Here is an 18077-nt window from a genome sequence, read left to right on the forward strand (position 1 = left end):
TGCTGGGGGGGTTGTGGTTTTGAAACAGCTGGAGGTCCACACTTTGGAGACCTAGGCTATAGACCAGTATGCCTCCAACTGTTGCAAAATTACAACTTTTAGCTGTCCGGGCATGCTGGGAGTTGTAGTTTTGCAACAGCTGGAAGTCCGCAGTTTGGAGAGCTACATGTTGGCGGTGTCCACTGTGCCAAAGGCTGTCTGGGCATGCTGGGAGATGTAGTTTTACAACAGCTGTAGGTCCACAGTTTAGAGACCTACGCTATAGAGCAGTGTTTCCCAACCAGGGTGCCTTCAGCTGTTGCAAAACAACAACTGCCAGCATGCCCAGGCGGCATGCTGGCAGTTGTAGTTTTGTAACAGCTGAAGGTCTACAGTATGGAAATTTTAGGCTATTGACCAATGTTTCCCTACCAGCTGCCTCCAGCTGTTGCAAAACTAAGTCTCCCTTGCTGGGAGTTGTAGTTTAGCAACAGCTAGAGGCACCCTGGTTGGGGAAACACTCTTTTAACTATACAATTTGCAAGGGTAGAATGATATGAACTCGAGACCAGGGGGTTTAGCCGTGTAGGTGGATGGGGCAGATGGTATTAAAGGGGTACTCCACTGCCCTGCTTCGGAAGCTCCGCTCCCCAGCGTCCGGAAGTTTTATTGTTCCGAACACTGCGTGCGGGCTTCCGTGTTCCGCGCAGCCCCCTTGTGACGTCATGCCCGCCCCCTCAACGAAAGTCTATGGGAAGGGGGCCGACGGCTCGTGACGTCACGAGGGGCCGCCCTGAACACGGAAGCCAGCACGCAGCGTTCGGGAACAATAAACTTCCGGACGCTGAGGGAGCGGAGCTTCCGAAGCAGGGCAGCGGAGTACCCCTTTAACCCCAGGGGCAACGTGTTATTAACCCCTAATGTTCGTGGCGCCAGAGTGGAACCACCCAAACGATATCTCTAAACGTTATGGTTTAATGGAGGCTTTACTGAGGTCAGACAGTGGTTATAGTCTCTACAGCTCGGCCAGAATCCCAGGGAGGTGACCAGAAACACAGAAGGACCTCGCAGCTTGCTGGGACCAATTATACTTGTAATGGACTCTAGATTCTAGACTTTAGGCCTGACTAGACTGTAGGTAGCGGCAGCAGACATAGACTTGACTTACTGGAAGTGACTGTAGATTTGAGGCCTTCCAGGTAACTGGACACTATACCTGAGACATCTGGACTAGAAATGGGCGAACTTACAGTAAATTCGATTCGTCATGAACTTCTCGGCTCGGCAGTTGATGACTTTTTCTGCATAAATTAGTTCAGCTTTCAGGTGCACCGGTGGGCTGGAAAAGGTGGATAAAGTCCTAGGAGACTCTTTCCTAGGACTGTATCCACCTTTTCCAGCCCACCGGAGCACCTGAAGGCTGAACTAATTTATGCAGGAAAAGTCATCAACTGCCGAGCCGAGAAGTTCGTGACGAATCGAATTTACTGTAAGTTCGCTCATCTCTAATCTGGACATCTGGTCTTGACTGGACCCCAGTAGAAAGAGAAGCCAAAGAGAGAGATTGCAGCACCTCCTTTTCTTATAAAGGGGGCTGAACTAGAAGCCCATAGGTCAAGCTGGGGGTCATGTGTTAAGCTGGTGACTCTCTGGGTAACATAAACATAACATGTGACATCTCAAATGTGGTGCCGGGGTGGAAGGATGCGATGGGGTGTTGCTGAGTGGTGGTGTAGGGTATGTTGGTGTTAACCCTTAATTTTCGTGATGCCAGGGTGTGGATTCCTTATGGTTAATAGTCCTACCGCCAACCGTCCCACAAACGGCAGGGAGAAATAACGGAACGTCCACAGCAGATTTTATGAAGTAACTTTACTGTATATTTTATGCAATGGCATGGAACATAACAGTCTTTTTATAGAGGACCGTAGTTCAGGTTCCTCACAGGTTTGCTGGGACTCCGGAATCAATGAGCTTTTGGTGCTAGCCACAGTGCTACTATTTTTAGGAGATTTGAGTTTCTAGTAGTCACACATAATTCAGTAGTTTGAGCTTTGGGTAACTCGCGGTTTTGTGGCTCCTAGGTATTAGGCTTCAGGCCTAGCTTGAATTGATGATGAGATATGAAATGTGCTTTCTCTGATAATCCGGAACTAAGAGAGAGAATTTAGTGGCAGCAGCCCCTTATATATTAAGGGGGTGGAACAAAGCTTGTTGGATAGCCAAACCTGTCAGTCCTGACCCCTGGAACTCTGGGTGTATCACATGACCCAAAGGTCCTTAAACCATAGCATAACATAAATTAAAGGCACATACAGAGGTATCCTAGATTAATTAAATATATACATTAAATATTAGCATATTAAGGGTCGACTAGGGGTTAGCCCTTCAGGAGAGCCCATTAGCATGGAGGGACTCTGGCTGAGGGGACTCCAGACCAAGTCCTGTACCGGGACACCACATAAATTGTCCTTTAGACAATTACATTAGTCCTCCAAAGGTCCTTTATTCTGTCTATACATTAGCATACTGCCTATATACCTATTACAATAAATAACATGGTACCAACAACAGGGGAGACACTGCAGGAGAGTCCCTGAGGGACTCAACCCGACAGGGCCTAAGTGTAGTGCAGGACTATGTTCTGTACTGGGACATTGCCGTTTCAATAAATTCTACTCCATCGGGGAGTCAGGGGGAGAGCAGGGCCTCCTGTCAGGTGTCACAGGATTTAGCAGGCGTCCGGGCCGGTGAGGTCTGACCGTGTGTGTACCGCGCTGCGCTAGGTGTGTCCGAACAGCCGTATTAGCAGGGAGGGGGTGTGTGATTATTATAAGCATATAATTGTCGCACCAGTCATGTCAGCGCAGCGGACACTGCCAACAACACAGACTGTTATTTGTAGCTGGAAACTTTTTGCCCCCCCCCTTAGAGACCTGCCCTGGTGAATCACCGGGTGCTTCTGTATAACCAGTCCTTCCAATAAATGTGCACGTTACATAAGGTGGCGGGCACAACACGGGCATTCACATGTGACAATATGGCGTCTGCCTTATAAACAGCTACAACATCAGTAGGGAGCAACAGAGCGGCCCCTCAAATGGTAAACTGGAGCCCCCGCATATTGCTCATTCATGCGCCCATCTTGGGAGAGAAGGGTCAGACACTTGTTCGGGGGGGGGGGACTTCATGGCCGCCATCTTAGTTGCCGCGTTGCTTTCCCAGCAACAGACATGACTGACTTGGTACAAGATCTGGAGCCCGGGCCACACACAGATGTAGCAGAGCTCGGTGGGATTTCTTGTACTCTTATACCATGTACCGTACACGGATGATGTAGTAGAGACAGTAGCAAGATAATTGCAAAAGTTTCAATTCTTATTCATTTGTATTTTCCTATTTTTTTTTTTTTTCAGATTCGGGGCAGCATTGTGAGGTGAATGGCCGTCTGCTGGGTCACAAACGGTAAGAAATGTCACTGTATGTCAAGGGCTATGAATGGGGTAGGGGGAGGGGGGGGATAAGCGGCACCCAGATACCTCCGGTGACATAGGACCAGATTAGCTGATGTGTGTGTGTAAGCTCCGGTACAAAGTCCCCTTAATTCATAAGTCGTCCTTTCCTGGTGTGATCGTTTTCTGGGAAAGCTTAGTGGCGGCCAATAAGGCTGCCATTATAGCTGCCATGGGGGACTGTCATCCGGCTTGTCATATTTTTAAAGCAATTTTGAAATCCTGCGCATGGGCCATGAATGAACATTGAGGCACACGCGCACAAAGGGAGTCTGACAGGATATGGGCCGGACTCTCACATGCCAGGCACGTGCGCAGGATTTTAACACTGCTCGCCGCTCAGAGTGGACTGTGTATGGCAGGGTGGACTGTGTGTATGGCTGTGTATGGCAGGGTGGACTGTGTATGGCAGGGTGGACTGTGTATGGCTGTGTATGGCAGGGTGGACGGTGTATGGCAGGGTGGACGGTGTATGGCAGGGTGGGCGGTGTATGGCAGGGTGGGCGGTGTATGGCAGGGTGGGCTGTGTATGGCAGGGTGGGCTGTGTATGGCAGGGTGGGCTGTGTATGGCAGGGTGGGCGGTGTATGGCAGGGTGGGCGGTGTATGGCAGGGTGGACGGTGTATGGCAGGGTGGACTGTGTGTATGGCTGTGTATGGCAGGGTGGACTGTGTATGGCAGGGTGGACTGTGTATGGCTGTGTATGGCAGGGTGGGCGGTGTATGGCAGGGTGGGCGGTGTATGGCAGGGTGGGCGGTGTATGGCAGGGTGGGCTGTGTATGGCTGTAAACGGCCATTACAAAATCCCATTAAGTTCTATGGGATTTTTACATTACGTTGTAACCCATCATAGCCCGTTATTAATAACTGGTTACAACGGATAATGTAAAAATCCCATAGACTTTAATGGGATATTGTAACGGACGTCTTTAAGGGTTTTCATAATGGAACATTAAAACGGAAGAACTTTATAGTGTGAAAGCAGCCTTATGGAACGCATTATTACTGTAACATGTACATGACTGAGCATAAACCATGTGACAGAAGCAGGGATCAGTCTAATGAAAATATGGGTGATGCTGATATCCCAATAGTCCAACCCCCCCCCCCCCCCCCCCACACACACACACACACACACACACATACACATACACACACACCTGCATTTTTGGGAAGGGGTATGGTATTTTAGTAACGCCACAGAACACGGCACATTTTTGGGTGAAGGAGGACTCGCTCAGCTTTCTATCAAGGTATGTGCAGAATGTCATCCACCCTGTAATCACTCTGCAGATGATTGCTCTTTACCAGTGTTTACCAACCTGTGTGTCTCCTGTCCCAGCTTGCTGGGTGTTGTAGTTCTGCGACAGCTGGAGGCACCCTAGTTAGGAAAACTCTGCTCTAAACAATGACGGCCCTTGTGTTTGTGCTCGTACTTAGAGCGCCGGACTCTGTGACCTAAATCACATTATGAGTGCGATGGCTTTACAAAGCATTGTGCCAAGTTGTCATCCAGCTTTCCTGGAGACCTGAATGGAAAATCTGCCTTAGACCTTCACACACAGCTTTTTTAATTTAATTTTATATTTTATTATTATTATTATTATTATTAAAGCATACATGTGTTGAAAGCTTCGTAAAGATCGACGGAACAACACCGTAGTTCACACCGTGACGTGGATTTTTTTTTCGAACACAAATTTAAAATCTGCATTGCGCAATGTGACTGCGAATATCCTACGTAGGGTAGTCTGGATGAGAATAAGCCCCCTCCCAATGAGCGGGACTAGCCTGCATCCAAAACCTTGGCTGAATCGGCTCCATCGAAAAAGGTTTGGGTGACAACTCCTATGAAATATATAACGGCGGGCACCCAACTTTCCCAAGATCCGATCTTGTTAGAAGGATAATTTGAGGATTCAGTTCTGTTCCTTGAGTTCACCTGTAAGGTTACAGTAGTCATGGCGGGAGGGGATGAGGTCAGCGGAAAAATATTTGTATTGTAATTTGAGGATTGTACAGAATCCTGGTGAGGCGTGGACAATGGCATGCATTGTGTTAATGATTGACGGAGCGCGGCGATCGGGGAGAGGCGTTGCGAAACCTTTTTTTTATTTCTATTCTGGTCGGTGTGTTACATCAGAGGCTTAGGACACGCAGATCCCAGGTGACGCCAGATTCGGAAGCAATTCCGGTCTTGTTACTTGTTTGTTTGCAGAGGTGACACTGATGCCTGATATTTCGGTGATTCAGCTGTAACCTTTGGCACCGTGACACAAGAGTGGGGGGCGGGGAGGGGTGGCACAAAGGGCAGGAGAGGCATGTACCCAGGGCCGGCTTCTTGTAATTGCTGGACCATGGGCATCAGTATTATGGGGTCTTTTAAACTACACCCCCCCCCCCCAGTGGACCTGGGCATCTGACTGGGCTTGTTGGCACTGGTGCTATATGCCAACCAGTTCCTCAGGAATTGATTGTTTCGTCTTCTGTAGAATCTGCGTCATACCCCCCTGCCCATGGATGAAGGGAGCCTGGTGCAGGTTTACAGGCTATAGGGCAGTGTTTTCCCAACTAGGGTTCCTCCAGCTGTTGCAAAACTACATCCCCCAGCATGATGGTATCCTTGTATGTCAGTGTTTCCCAACCAGGGTGCCTCCAGCTGTTGCAAAACTACATCTCCCAGCATGCCCGGACAGCCGAAGGCTGTCCGGGCATGCTGGGAGTTGTATTTTTGCAACAGCTGGAGGCACCCTGGTTGGGAAACGCTGATCTAGACATATCTTTTGGTTGCTATTGGCAAAACGTATATCCAACACATGCACCCGTTTTGATCGGTTTTACGTTTTTGCCCTACTTATTTATTTATTTTATTTATAAATTTTTTATTACATTTTTTAGTCAGATCGTAGTTGACCGTGATATTTTTCATCCTGATTCAAAAGAAGGTTTGGAATCCTATCCGTGTTTTTTTTTTATTTATTTATGTATTTTTTTAGTTTATTATTTTTTTTAAACATTGTTTATATAAATCGTATGGCATTGTATCGCCGTATGTTTCGATCCGTTTAATTGTACACAGTTTAAATTGTTTTTTTTTTTTTAAACACGCGCAGTAGCTTAGGAAGATTAAGTAGAAAGGTAAAAATGGATCAGATTTAAAAAAAAAAAATAAATGTGAAAAAGTGTGTACGGTTTTTAGACGATGCATCCATTTAACATACGATTTTTATGCCAACCCTCTCAACAATACGTTAGACAGATGCAAAAATCGTGATGGCGGGCTTATATAGTTCGCCTATACAATTCAGTCCTCTGCTGCCTTTTGGCTGTCCCGGCATGCTGGTTGTAGTTGTAGTTTTGCAACAGCTGGAGGCACACTGGTTGGGAAACGTTGGCGTTTGGCTGTCTGGGCATACCCGGGGTTGTAGTTTTGCAACAGCTGGAAGCACACTGGTTGGGAAACCCTGCTATAGGACAATGGGCTAAGCAGAACTGCCCCCCTAAACACCGGCAGGGCTGTGTGTGTATGTATATGTGTGTGTGTGTGTGTGTGTGTGTGTATATATATATGTATGTGTGTGTGTATATATATATATATATATATATATATATAATGTATTTACCAATAATTTATTACATATAGGTTACCCCATAGCTCTATGCGCTGCAGCACTTCACTTTATTACAGTGACTTCTTCCATTCTGTTTATGTACCAGGAGGCTCAGGATGAACAGTATCATAGCTACTGCAGCACTTACAAAGGAGGAGTAACGGGGGAAGGTGACTGCCTAATAATATAGAAAAATATGCCATTCAGGGCATGTGGAAAGCTGGGTATAACTGGCTATTACCTTAGCAGTCGTTTCTGCATTTATCCCTCCGTTTTGGAATGATTGGTAGGAAGGGGTTAAAATGGTGGCCCGTTCTGAGACGTCTCCGAGACATCTTGCTGCCGACCTTGTAAATGTAAGTGTGTCTCGCGTCTGGATGGGCCTCCCAGCTATATAGTCCTTGTCCTGTCATGTTCACCAAATGTATTTCCGACAGGGCCGGCTACTCCTCTTCAGTAAATATTCATGTACGACATTCGGGGAAAGGGGTTTGGGGAGAAATCGCATCCGACGTGCGGAAGAGAAGCAAAAAATTCCACCTAAAAGAATAAAGAAAACAAAGTTCTCCAGTAAATAGAAGTCCATGAGCGCCTTGTGCTAAATGACAACCAATATATCCGCAATAACATTCTCCACAGTGCTGTCATCCAGCTTTTCCAGACCCCTGCATGTAACTCGCTGATCTATATCACAGTCACAGCTGAGACCATCAAAGAGTAGTGCATGCTGCCAATACTAAACTAAGATGATGGTATCCTTGTATGTCAGTGTTTCCCAACCAGGGTGCCTCCAGCTGTTGCAAAACTACAACTCCCAGCATGCCCGGACAGCCTTCGGCTGTCCGGGCATGCTGGGAGTTGTAGTTTTGCAACAGCTGGAGGCACCCTGGTAGGGAAACCCTGATGTATGTAAATAAAGACATTGGGGGGTGGTCACTAATGCTGATCACACAGGGAGAGACCCTTCTCATTCCATAGACCCCCCCCCCCCATTGTTATTGTGACACTACCAGCATGGTGGGGGTCCCAGAAATCCCTTTCATATGAGTGGACCCCCTGCTGGGTCCCTGGCCATCATGAGAAGGTAGGTAGCCTGATCCTATTCTCAAAAGATCCCAAGAGTGGGGAGCAGCCCCTTTGTTCCCGCAGGATTGTTAACCCTTCCAATCCCGCTCTTCTGGAAATAAGCGGCGCCCGCTACGATTGGAAGCCGCTTATCTCCTTGCACTTATAGTTTGCGTAGCGTAATAGACATGTTAAACAAGCTTCCTGTTTTTTATTTTTTTTATGCTCGTATCATTCGCACTCATCATCACTACTCGTACATTGCCACCTGTTTTATTCCAGCACAGCTGCATCTGTGTTTTATTACTGTAACTTGGACATGTGATCACCAGTCTGACTCCGAAAAGTTACTGTGCTTAATGTGAGTCACAGAAGGTCAGTTCGATGTTATGACTTCTTGTGGACTACAGGATGACCTCATCACCTATGATATACCTCCTATTAGCTCCCAGATCCCTCCCCACTCACTTTTGTATACTGCTGCGTCTATCTCTATATGGGATCGGGATGTATAGTAGTTATACACCACCTCTTCCAGCTCTATCTGTATACTTCTGCTATTTCTATGGAATCATTATATATAGTAATTATACACCTCCCTTCCAACTCTAACCTGTATACTGCTGCTGTCTCTATGGGTCAAGGTGTATAGTAGTTATACACCTCCCCTCCAGCTCTGTCTGTATACTGCTGCTACTGTCTCTATGGGATCAGGATATATAGTAGTTATATACTTCCCCTCCAGCTCTATCTGTATACTGCTGCTATTTCTATGGGATCAGGATATATAGTAGTTATATACTTCCCCTCCAGCTCTATCTGTATACTGCTGCTATCGCTATGGGATCTGGATATATAGTAGTTATATACCTCCCTCCCAGCTCTATCTGTATACTGCTGCTGCTATCTCTATGGGATCAGGATATATAGTAGTTATACACCTCCCCTCCAGCTCTGTCTGTATACTGCTGCTACTGTCTCTATGGGATCAGGATATATAGTAGTTATACACCTCCCCTCCAGCTCTATCTGTATACTGCTGCTATCGCTATGGGATCTGGATATATAGTAGTTACATACCTCCCTCCCAGCTCTATCTGTATACTGCTGCTGCTATCTCTATGGGATCAGGATATATAGTAGTTATATATATAGAGATATAGATATATTTATTTATATATTTTTCTGGTTTTGCTATGATTTCCAAAAGTCATGGCAAAAATGAAAACCTTGTACCACAATTGTACAAAATGTGATAAACGTGTAAATGTTACCAAAAAAAATATATTTGTTGTAGCAAAAGAAAGTCTGGAAAAAAAAGTTTCTAAAATCGCTAACAAGGCGTAAAAAAAAAATAAGCAAATGGCAAAATTACTGCTAATGTTTTTTGCAGTTTTTTGGGGGGTTTAAATGGAAAAAATATTAGGCTGAAAATATGGACTAAGCGTGCAGGGAATAGTATTGCAGGTTCAGATTTTTTTTTTATACCAAACCTTGTGTTTTGTGGGGTTTACAAAAAACGTGAGTTTCTCTTGCGCCCTTCCGTGTCCGCTCCTTTATCTATAAAGCAGATGTCCTTGAAGTTGGTGTTTTTTTTTTAGTTCTTGGGCATTTGGTGTCTGCGTGGAGGAGGGGAGGGCTGGGACTTTAAAAAAAAACTTTATTGGTGCCGGACTCAACTTCTCCCCCATCAATCTCCTTTCTTCTCTCATTTCTATTCAAATCGGCCTTATTGACATGGTAGAAGCCACTTCTTTGATGCCAGAGCACAGTGCGGGTGGGGGGGAGGGGGGGGTTTGATGAGGGTCTCAAGTGGTCTAGTGCGAAACTGTATATACCGTGTGTGTGTGTGTATATAGATATAGACATATATAGAGATAGAGATATATCGATATAGATAAGATAGATATAGATCTATAGATATGCAGTATAGATATAGATATATAGATAGAGATATATATTGTGTATGTGTTGTTTATGTGTGTGTATATCGTTCTATACATAGTAAACACACACTATATATATATATATAATTTTTATCATCATTTTTATTCTATTTTCATTAATCATTTTTATTATTTTATTAATTTATTAATATTTTTATTTTAGTTTTTATTTTATTTATAATAATAATAAGAATTAATTATTATTACTGACTGCCACAACCTGTCGCTGCTCATGTTTTCAGTTTGACCGATCTCCATTATATTTTTAGGCTTCCCTCAACGCTGATAGGAGCTGCGGAACAAACATGGAGGTGAAAGGTCCCTGTGGCATCTCTACGTCAGGTAAAATACTCTATACCGGTATATAATGTAAGTGCCCATAGCACTGTTTCCCAACCAGAATGCCTTCGGCTGTCCGGACATGCTGGGAGTTGTAGTTTTGCAACAGCTGGAGGCACCCTGGTTCGGAAACACTGGCCCACATATATTAGGGTGGGTTCACACTCCATTTGTAGTGTACGGGTGCCGAATCCGGTTGGGAGGAGCGAAAACCGTCCGCTCCCGTATCCCAGCCAGATCCGACTCGAACCCCATTCATTTCAATGAGCCAACCGGAGTCAAACGCTGACTCTGGCTCATTTTTGCCCCGTATACAGTTCTCTAACTGAACCTAAAACCGTGGTATACCACGGTTTTAGGTCTGGTCAGAAAACCATATGTGGGGCAAAAATGAGCCAGAGTCAGCGTTTGACTCCGGTTGGCTCATTGAAATGAATGGGGTTCGAGTCGGATCTGGCTGGGATACGGGAGCGGACGGTTTTCGCTCCTCCCAACCGGATTCGGCACCCGTACACTACAAATATAGTGTGAACCCACCCTTAGATTGGTTTTGACTGCCACTGATCTAATGCAGCCGCTGGAGGCAACAGCTGCAGGCACCCTGGTTGGAAACACTGGACTATATTAGATTTGTTTCGTTTGAATTTGCCATTGATCTAGATCAGGGGTCTCAAACCTCTAACTCTCCATCCGCTGTGAAACTACAACTCCCAGCATGCTGGGAGCTTTAGTTTTTGCAACAGCTGGGGAGCCGCAGGTTGGAGACCCCTGATGTACAGATTCCACATCTGGAATCATCATGGCTTTCAGGCCCCGCTGGCTGATATCGAGGTCGATTACGACAGAACACGTTCAATGTGGGACTCGACATGGGAAGCAATATGGGTGTGGAAGGATCTTGGAAAACCGCCACCCAATGCAAATGTAGTCCTAAAAAATCCATGGCCCGGGGCATCAATGCTAATCCAGGAGATGGTGTATTCACATAGAGAGGTCACTATACAGGCCAGGGATATAGTACTAAATCAGTGGCTGCAACTGGATCTATCTATCTCATATCTATCTATCTCATATCTATCTATCTCATATCTATCTATCTCATATCTATCTATCTCATATCTATCTATCTCATATCTATCTATCTCATATCTATCTATCTATCTCATATCTATCTATCTATCTCATATCTATCTATCTCATATCTATCTCATCTCATATCTATCTCATCTCATATCTATCTATCTCATATCTATCTCATCTCATATCTATCTCATCTCATATCTATCTCATCTCATATCTATCTATCTCATATCTATCTCATCTCATATCTATCTCATCTCATATCTATCTATCTCATATCTATCTATCTCATATCTATCTCATATCTATCTATCTGTGTCATATCTATCTCATATCTATCTATCTCATATCTATCTATCTCATATCTATCTATCTCATATCTATCTATCTCTCTCTCTCATATCTATCTATCTCTCTCTCTCATATCTATCTATCTCTCTCTCTCATATCTATCTATCTCTCTCTCTCATATCTATCTATCTCTCTCTCTCATATCTATCTATCTCTCTCATATCTATCTATCTCTCTCATATCTCTCTCTCTCTCTCTCTCTCATGTCTCATATCTATCTCTCTCATGTCTCATATCTATCTCTCTCATGTCTCATATCTATCTCTCTCATGTCTCATATCTCTCTCTCTCTCTCTCTCTCTCTCATATCTCTCTCTCTCTCTCTCATATCTATCTCTCTCATCTCTCTCTCTCTCTCTCTCTCTCTCTCTCTCATATCTATCTCTCTCTCTCTCATATCTCTCTCTCTCTCTCTCTCTCTCTCTCTCTCTCTCTCTCTCTCTCTCTCTCTCTCTCTCTCTCATATCTATCTCTCTCTCTCTCTCATATCTATCTATCTCATATCTGTCTGTCTCATATCTGTCTGTCTCATATCTCTCCTACATAATACACAACCATCATGTCGGTCTCGCACCCCTGCAGCCTGTTTAGCAGCTGACACTCGGCTCTGGAGGAATGTGACGCTTCCCAGCTGTTGTGCTGCTCGCAGATCTTTATCGCCATCAGGGGGGCTTGTGAACAAGTCAGTGCAAGTGTGAATACCGCCCTGTACATGCTGGTTTAGCTCTATGGGTAGGTGGGTAAGGTCATATTTTTGAGACCACATGGAGGGATGAATGTCATTGGACCGCCAACCATCTAAGCCAATGTTTCCCAACCAGGGTGCCTCCAGCTGTTATAAAACTACACCTCCCAGCATGCCTGGTCAGACGTCTGTATTAATGTACTGTTATTAAGGCAATCTATGGCAGTAATATATTTACTGTATAGCACCATCCGCAGTTACATCAATGCTGAATCCACATACTTTGAGGGCCCAGTTATTTGGACACTGTATGGCAGTATTATTAGTGCCCTGTTGGGTGCTATATGGACCACTGTATGGCAGTTTTTCTAATGCCCTGTATGGTGATATTCGTGCACTGTATGGCAGTATTACTAGTCCCCTTTATGGTGGAATTTGGGCTCTTTATGGCAATATTACTAGGGCCCTGTATGGTTGTATTTGGTCACTGTATGGCAGTATTACTAATGCCCTGTATGGTGGTATTTGAGCACTGTATGGCAGTATTACTAGTGCCCTGTATGGTGGTATTTGAGCACTGTATGGCAGTATTACTAGTGCCCTGTATGGTGGTATTTGAGCACTGTATGGCAGTATTAGTAGTGCCCTGTATGGTGGTATTTGGTCACTGTATGGCAGTATTACTAATGCCTTGTATGGTGGTATTTGTGCACTGTATGCCAGTATTACTAGTGCCCTGTATGGTGGTATTTGTGCACTGTATGGCAGTATTACTAGTGCCCTGTATGGTGGTATTTGTGCCCTGTATGGCAGTATTACTAGTGCCCTGTATGGTGGTATTTGAGCACTGTATGTCAGTATTACTAGTGCCCTGTATGGTGGTATTTGAGCACTGTATGTCAGTATTACTAGTGCCCTGTATGGTGGTATTTGAGCACTGTATGGCAGTATTACTAGTGCCCTGTATGGTGGTATTTGTGCCCTGTATGGCAGTATTACTAGTGCCCTGTATGGTGGTATTTGAGCACTGTATGGCAGTATTACTAGTGCCCTGTATGGTGGTATTTGTGCCCTGTATGGCAGTATTACTAGTGCCCTGTATGGTGGTATTTGAGCACTGTATGTCAGTATTACTAGTGCCCTGTATGGTGGTATTTGAGCACTGTATGGCAGTATTATTAGTGCACTGTTGGGTGCTATATGGACCACTGTATGGCAGTTTTTCTAATGCCCTGTATGGTGATATTCGTGCACTGTATGGCAGTATTACTAGTCCCCTTTATGGTGGAATTTGGGCTCTTTATGGCAATATTACTAGGGCCCTGTATGGTTGTATTTGGTCACTGTATGGCAGTATTACTAATGCCCTGTATGGTGGTATTTGAGCACTGTATGGCAGTATTACTAGTGCCCTGTATGGTGGTATTTGTGCACTGTATGGCAGTATTACTAGTGCCCTGTATGGTGGTATTTGAGCACTGTATGGCAGTATTACTAGTGCCCTGTATGGTGGTATTTGAGCACTGTATGGCAGTATTAGTAGTGCCCTGTATGGTGGTATTTGGTCACTGTATGGCAGTATTACTAATGCCTTGTATGGTGGTATTTGTGCACTGTATGCCAGTATTACTAGTGCCCTGTATGGTGGTATTTGAGCACTGTATGGCAGTATTAGTAGTGCCCTGTATGGTGGTATTTGGTCACTGTATGGCAGTATTACTAGTGCCCTGTATGGTGGTATTTGTGCACTGTATGGCAGTATTACTAGTGCCCTGTATGGTGGTATTTGTGCACTGTATGGCAGTATTACTAGTGCCCTGTATGGTGGTATTTGTGCCCTGTATGGCAGTATTACTAGTGCCCTGTATGGTGGTATTTGAGCACTGTATGTCAGTATTACTAGTGCCCTGTATGGTGGTATTTGAGCACTGTATGGCAGTATTATTAGTGCACTGTTAGTGGTATTTGGACACTGTATGGCAGTACTAGTGCTCTGTATGGTGGTGTTTGTTCATTGTATGGCATTAATATTAGTACCCTGTATAGTGGTATTTAAGCACTGTATGGCAAAATTACAGTATTTGGCCCTGTATGGTGTTTGTTAACATTTCTTTCCTTATCTTCACATCAGCCCATGTTAGTTGATCCAACCTGTGCGTCCTGTTAGGGTTAAGGCTCCATACTTTTAGCGGTATATGGAGGGATACTGTCCGGTGTCGTTAACCAAGGAGACTGTGGCTCTCGTCATCATGTAATCTATTTGTAAATGTGACCCCCATTGTGCTTTTCTCCGCAGGTGGTGCCCTCTTTGACTCCTCTTCTAAGCAGAGAGCCCAGCTGATCTCCGACCTCTCCGAGAAGCAGCGAGACCTCCAGGAGTCCCTAAGGCAGAAAGTCAATGAGCTGCGGAGGCTGTGCCTGCAGGAGGCGGTGGGTAGTGCGTCATTGTGCCGCCACATCACAAAACGGCGCAGTTTACACCAGTGATCCGCAACCTGCTGCGCTTTAGCTGCTGAAAAACTACAACTCCGTTTTTTCTTACGGAGTGTGACTGATCCTTTAAGGGTAGGGTCACACGGGCCGTATTTTGCCGCTGCTTATTTTCCTACCCATTGAAGTCAATGGGTAGCAAAATCAGCTGCGTAGATTGACTTCAATACGAAGGAAAATCCGCAGCAGCAAAAGACAGCACGTGTCACCCTACCCTAGTATTTTTCAAACTGTGTGTCTCCAGCTGTTGCAAAATTACAACCCCCAGCATGTTGGGAGTTGTAGATTTGCAACAGCTGGAGGCACCCTGGTTGGGAAACATTGCATCAAGGGCAGTATTTCCCAACCAGGGGGCCTTCAATTGTTGCCAAACTACAACTCCCAGCATGCCCGGACAGCCAAAGGCTGTCCGGGCATGCTGTGAGTTGTAGTTTTGCAACAGCTGAAGGCTCCCTGGTTGGGAAACATTGCCATAAAGTAATGTTGCAATGTGTTTCAAGGCCTTCGGCTGTCCGGGCATGCTGGGAGTTGTAGTTTAGCAACAGCTGAAAAGTGGTGTGTCTAAATTCAGTTCGCATTCAGGACCACAGCGGGGTGGGGTGGCGTCAGGGGGGGTGGGGGTAGTGGGAGAAGTGACGACCGTCCTGAGGACTTTTGGCCCTCTGAGCAGCGGTTGTCACTTTTCGAGCCCCGCAGCTGTTACATGCACATATGTATGTAAACATTCCCTGGAGATAACCCAGAAAGGCTCCTTGAATGGCTGATAACAGGGAACAATAGATGGCATTTGCTTTTACAGCCAGTGGAGAGAAGATACACTTATTTATTTATTTTTTATTTCTTTATCTTTTTTTTTTTTATCTTTTTTTTTTTTGTGGTTTAGTGTCCCCTTTAAGAAAGTGCAAGCTTACAAGCCTTGTAAATGAATGTCAGATATTGGTGAGGGTACGGCCTGACACGGCATGACGGCTTATCCCCTTGTGTCCCCGGCTGCATTCCCTGCCCCCACCGCCGTCACACAGGAACTAATGAGGCTTTACCGATTTATTTTTACTTTTTTTTTTCTGCTGCCTCTATTGACTGAACCATTAAAGCAACAGGCCCTTGTATCTAACTTTTACTATGATGAGTCTGTAACACATGGATCTATCCTATAGGAACTGACGGGGCAGGTCCCCCCAGAGTACCCACTGGAGTATGGCGAGAGACCCCCAGTCATCGCAAGGAGACAGCGGGCGTTTCGAGTGAGCGCAGCCACCGTAACCAGAGCAGAGGTCAGTACTTGCAAGGTCCTAGGGTCACAGTTGCGGTTTATGGGGGGGAAAGTCCGTACAGATGTACTTAAAGGGGTACTACGTGGAGGGAAAAAAATTTAAATCAACTGGTGGCAGAAAGTTAAACAGATTTCTAAATTACTTCTATTTAATAATCTTAATCCTTCCAGTACTTATCAGCTCCTTCCTGTGGGGCATGCAGCAGCTAAGTACTGTAAGGATTAAGATTATCAAATAGAAGTAATTTACAGATCTGCCAGGTGCTGCACAGAGATCGCAGGGGGGTCAGTGTGGTGGGACTCCCGCGACCGGACATCTTATGCCCTATCTTTTGTGGGGAATACCCCTTTAACACAGCCATGATGTAATAGTACGTCAGTGGAGCTTTAAAGGGGTTCTCTGGTGCTTACACCTCTTATCCCCTATCCAAAGGAAAGGGGATAAGATGCCTGATCCCGGGAGTCCTGCCGCTGGGGACCCCCGTGATCTTGAACGCGGCACCCCGTTTGTAATCAGTCCCCGGAGCGTGTTCGCTCCGGGTCTGATTAGGGCGACCACTGGGGACAGGTGTCGTATCGCAGGGGGGTCTGACTGATGGGACCCCCCCGCTCCATTAATCTCTGTGCAAGCGCCGGAGATGCCCAAATACAGCACTCACTGGGGTCTCTTCTACGCTCCCATAGAGAATGAATGGAGCGCGTGCTGTCCCCCGCACATACTCCTCTCAAAAAGCCAAGGCCAGTACAGGAGATCGCGGTGGGTCCCAACAGTCAAACCCCCATCGATCAGATGCTTATCCTCTATCCTGTGCAAAGGGGATATGTTACTTTTTGCTGCACAACCCCTTTAACATACATTATAGGGGTACTCTGCCCCTAGAAATCTTACCTCCTATCCAAAGATGTCTGATTACGGGGTCCCGCCGCTGGGGACCCCTGCGATCTCTGCTGCGGCACCCCAGACATCCGGGGCACAGAGCGAACTTCTCTCCGTGCCGGATTACTGGCGATGTGGGGCGGAGGCTTGTGACGTCATGGCCACGCCCCCTCAATTCAAGTCCATGGGAGGGGGCGTGAAGGAAGTCACCCCCCCCCCCCCATAGACTTGCATTGAGGGGGCGTGGCCATGATGTCACGAGCGAGGTGTGGCTGTGACATCACGAGCCTGCGACGCTCAAAACGAATGCCGGGTGCAGCAGGGAGATTGCAGGGGTCACCAGCGGCGGGACACCCGCGATCAGACATCTTATCCCCTAAGATGTCTAGGGGAAGAGTACCCCTTTAAGGACTCCTGTCTCTTTAAGAGTATTAAGTGCCTCCATCCATGCTGGGGCCGCTGGTACATTATCTCTTCAGTCATTTCTCGCTCCCACAATCATATTTTTTCCTGGCATCCATTGAGCTGATCCTGACGCTATTTCCAGCAGGAAGAGTCAAAAGATTCCCAGACTAAAAATGAAACCTCTGCTGCATCTGAATGAACATGGCCGGCGTCCAATGCAGTCAGGTGCTGTTATGGGATCAGGCCCGTCCTTGGTGGAAAACGCTCTGGATGTCCTTGAGGCTCCGTTCTCATTGCTTTGTTGTTCGTCCTCCGAGGCTTCGGATGTATTAAGAAACTATTAACCAATATTACCCTACAGATATATTATAGATTATATAGGAGATGAGATGACTGACATCTACTGGCTGTTCTCAGTACTGCAGCTCTTGTAACACATTGGGTTTCAACAGTGTTTTCCAAAC

General features: G+C 45.8%; 1 protein-coding gene across 7 annotated transcripts in view; it reads left to right on the plus strand.

Moving 5' to 3' along the window:
• The window catches only part of CCDC120 (coiled-coil domain containing 120), a 59198-nt gene that overhangs the window by 29657 nt on the left and 11464 nt on the right, over nucleotides 1-18077 (plus strand). For 6 of the 7 annotated variants that reach the window (XM_056540902.1, XM_056540900.1, XM_056540899.1 and 3 more), the window contains exons 2-5: nucleotides 3396-3444; nucleotides 10383-10455; nucleotides 14865-14998; nucleotides 16216-16332. In XM_056540902.1, coding sequence (XP_056396877.1) covers nucleotides 10419-10455; nucleotides 14865-14998; nucleotides 16216-16332 — 288 coding nt within the window. In that variant the 5' untranslated portion in view covers nucleotides 3396-3444; nucleotides 10383-10418. Of the gene's footprint in view, nucleotides 1-353; nucleotides 374-3395; nucleotides 3445-10382; nucleotides 10456-14864; nucleotides 14999-16215; nucleotides 16333-18077 lie in introns of those variants that run through there. The other variant, XM_056540905.1, reaches the window with a different exon arrangement.

Source organism: Hyla sarda, chromosome 9 (genome assembly GCF_029499605.1).
Source record: "Hyla sarda isolate aHylSar1 chromosome 9, aHylSar1.hap1, whole genome shotgun sequence".
NCBI classification, from domain to species: domain Eukaryota; kingdom Metazoa; phylum Chordata; class Amphibia; order Anura; family Hylidae; genus Hyla; species Hyla sarda.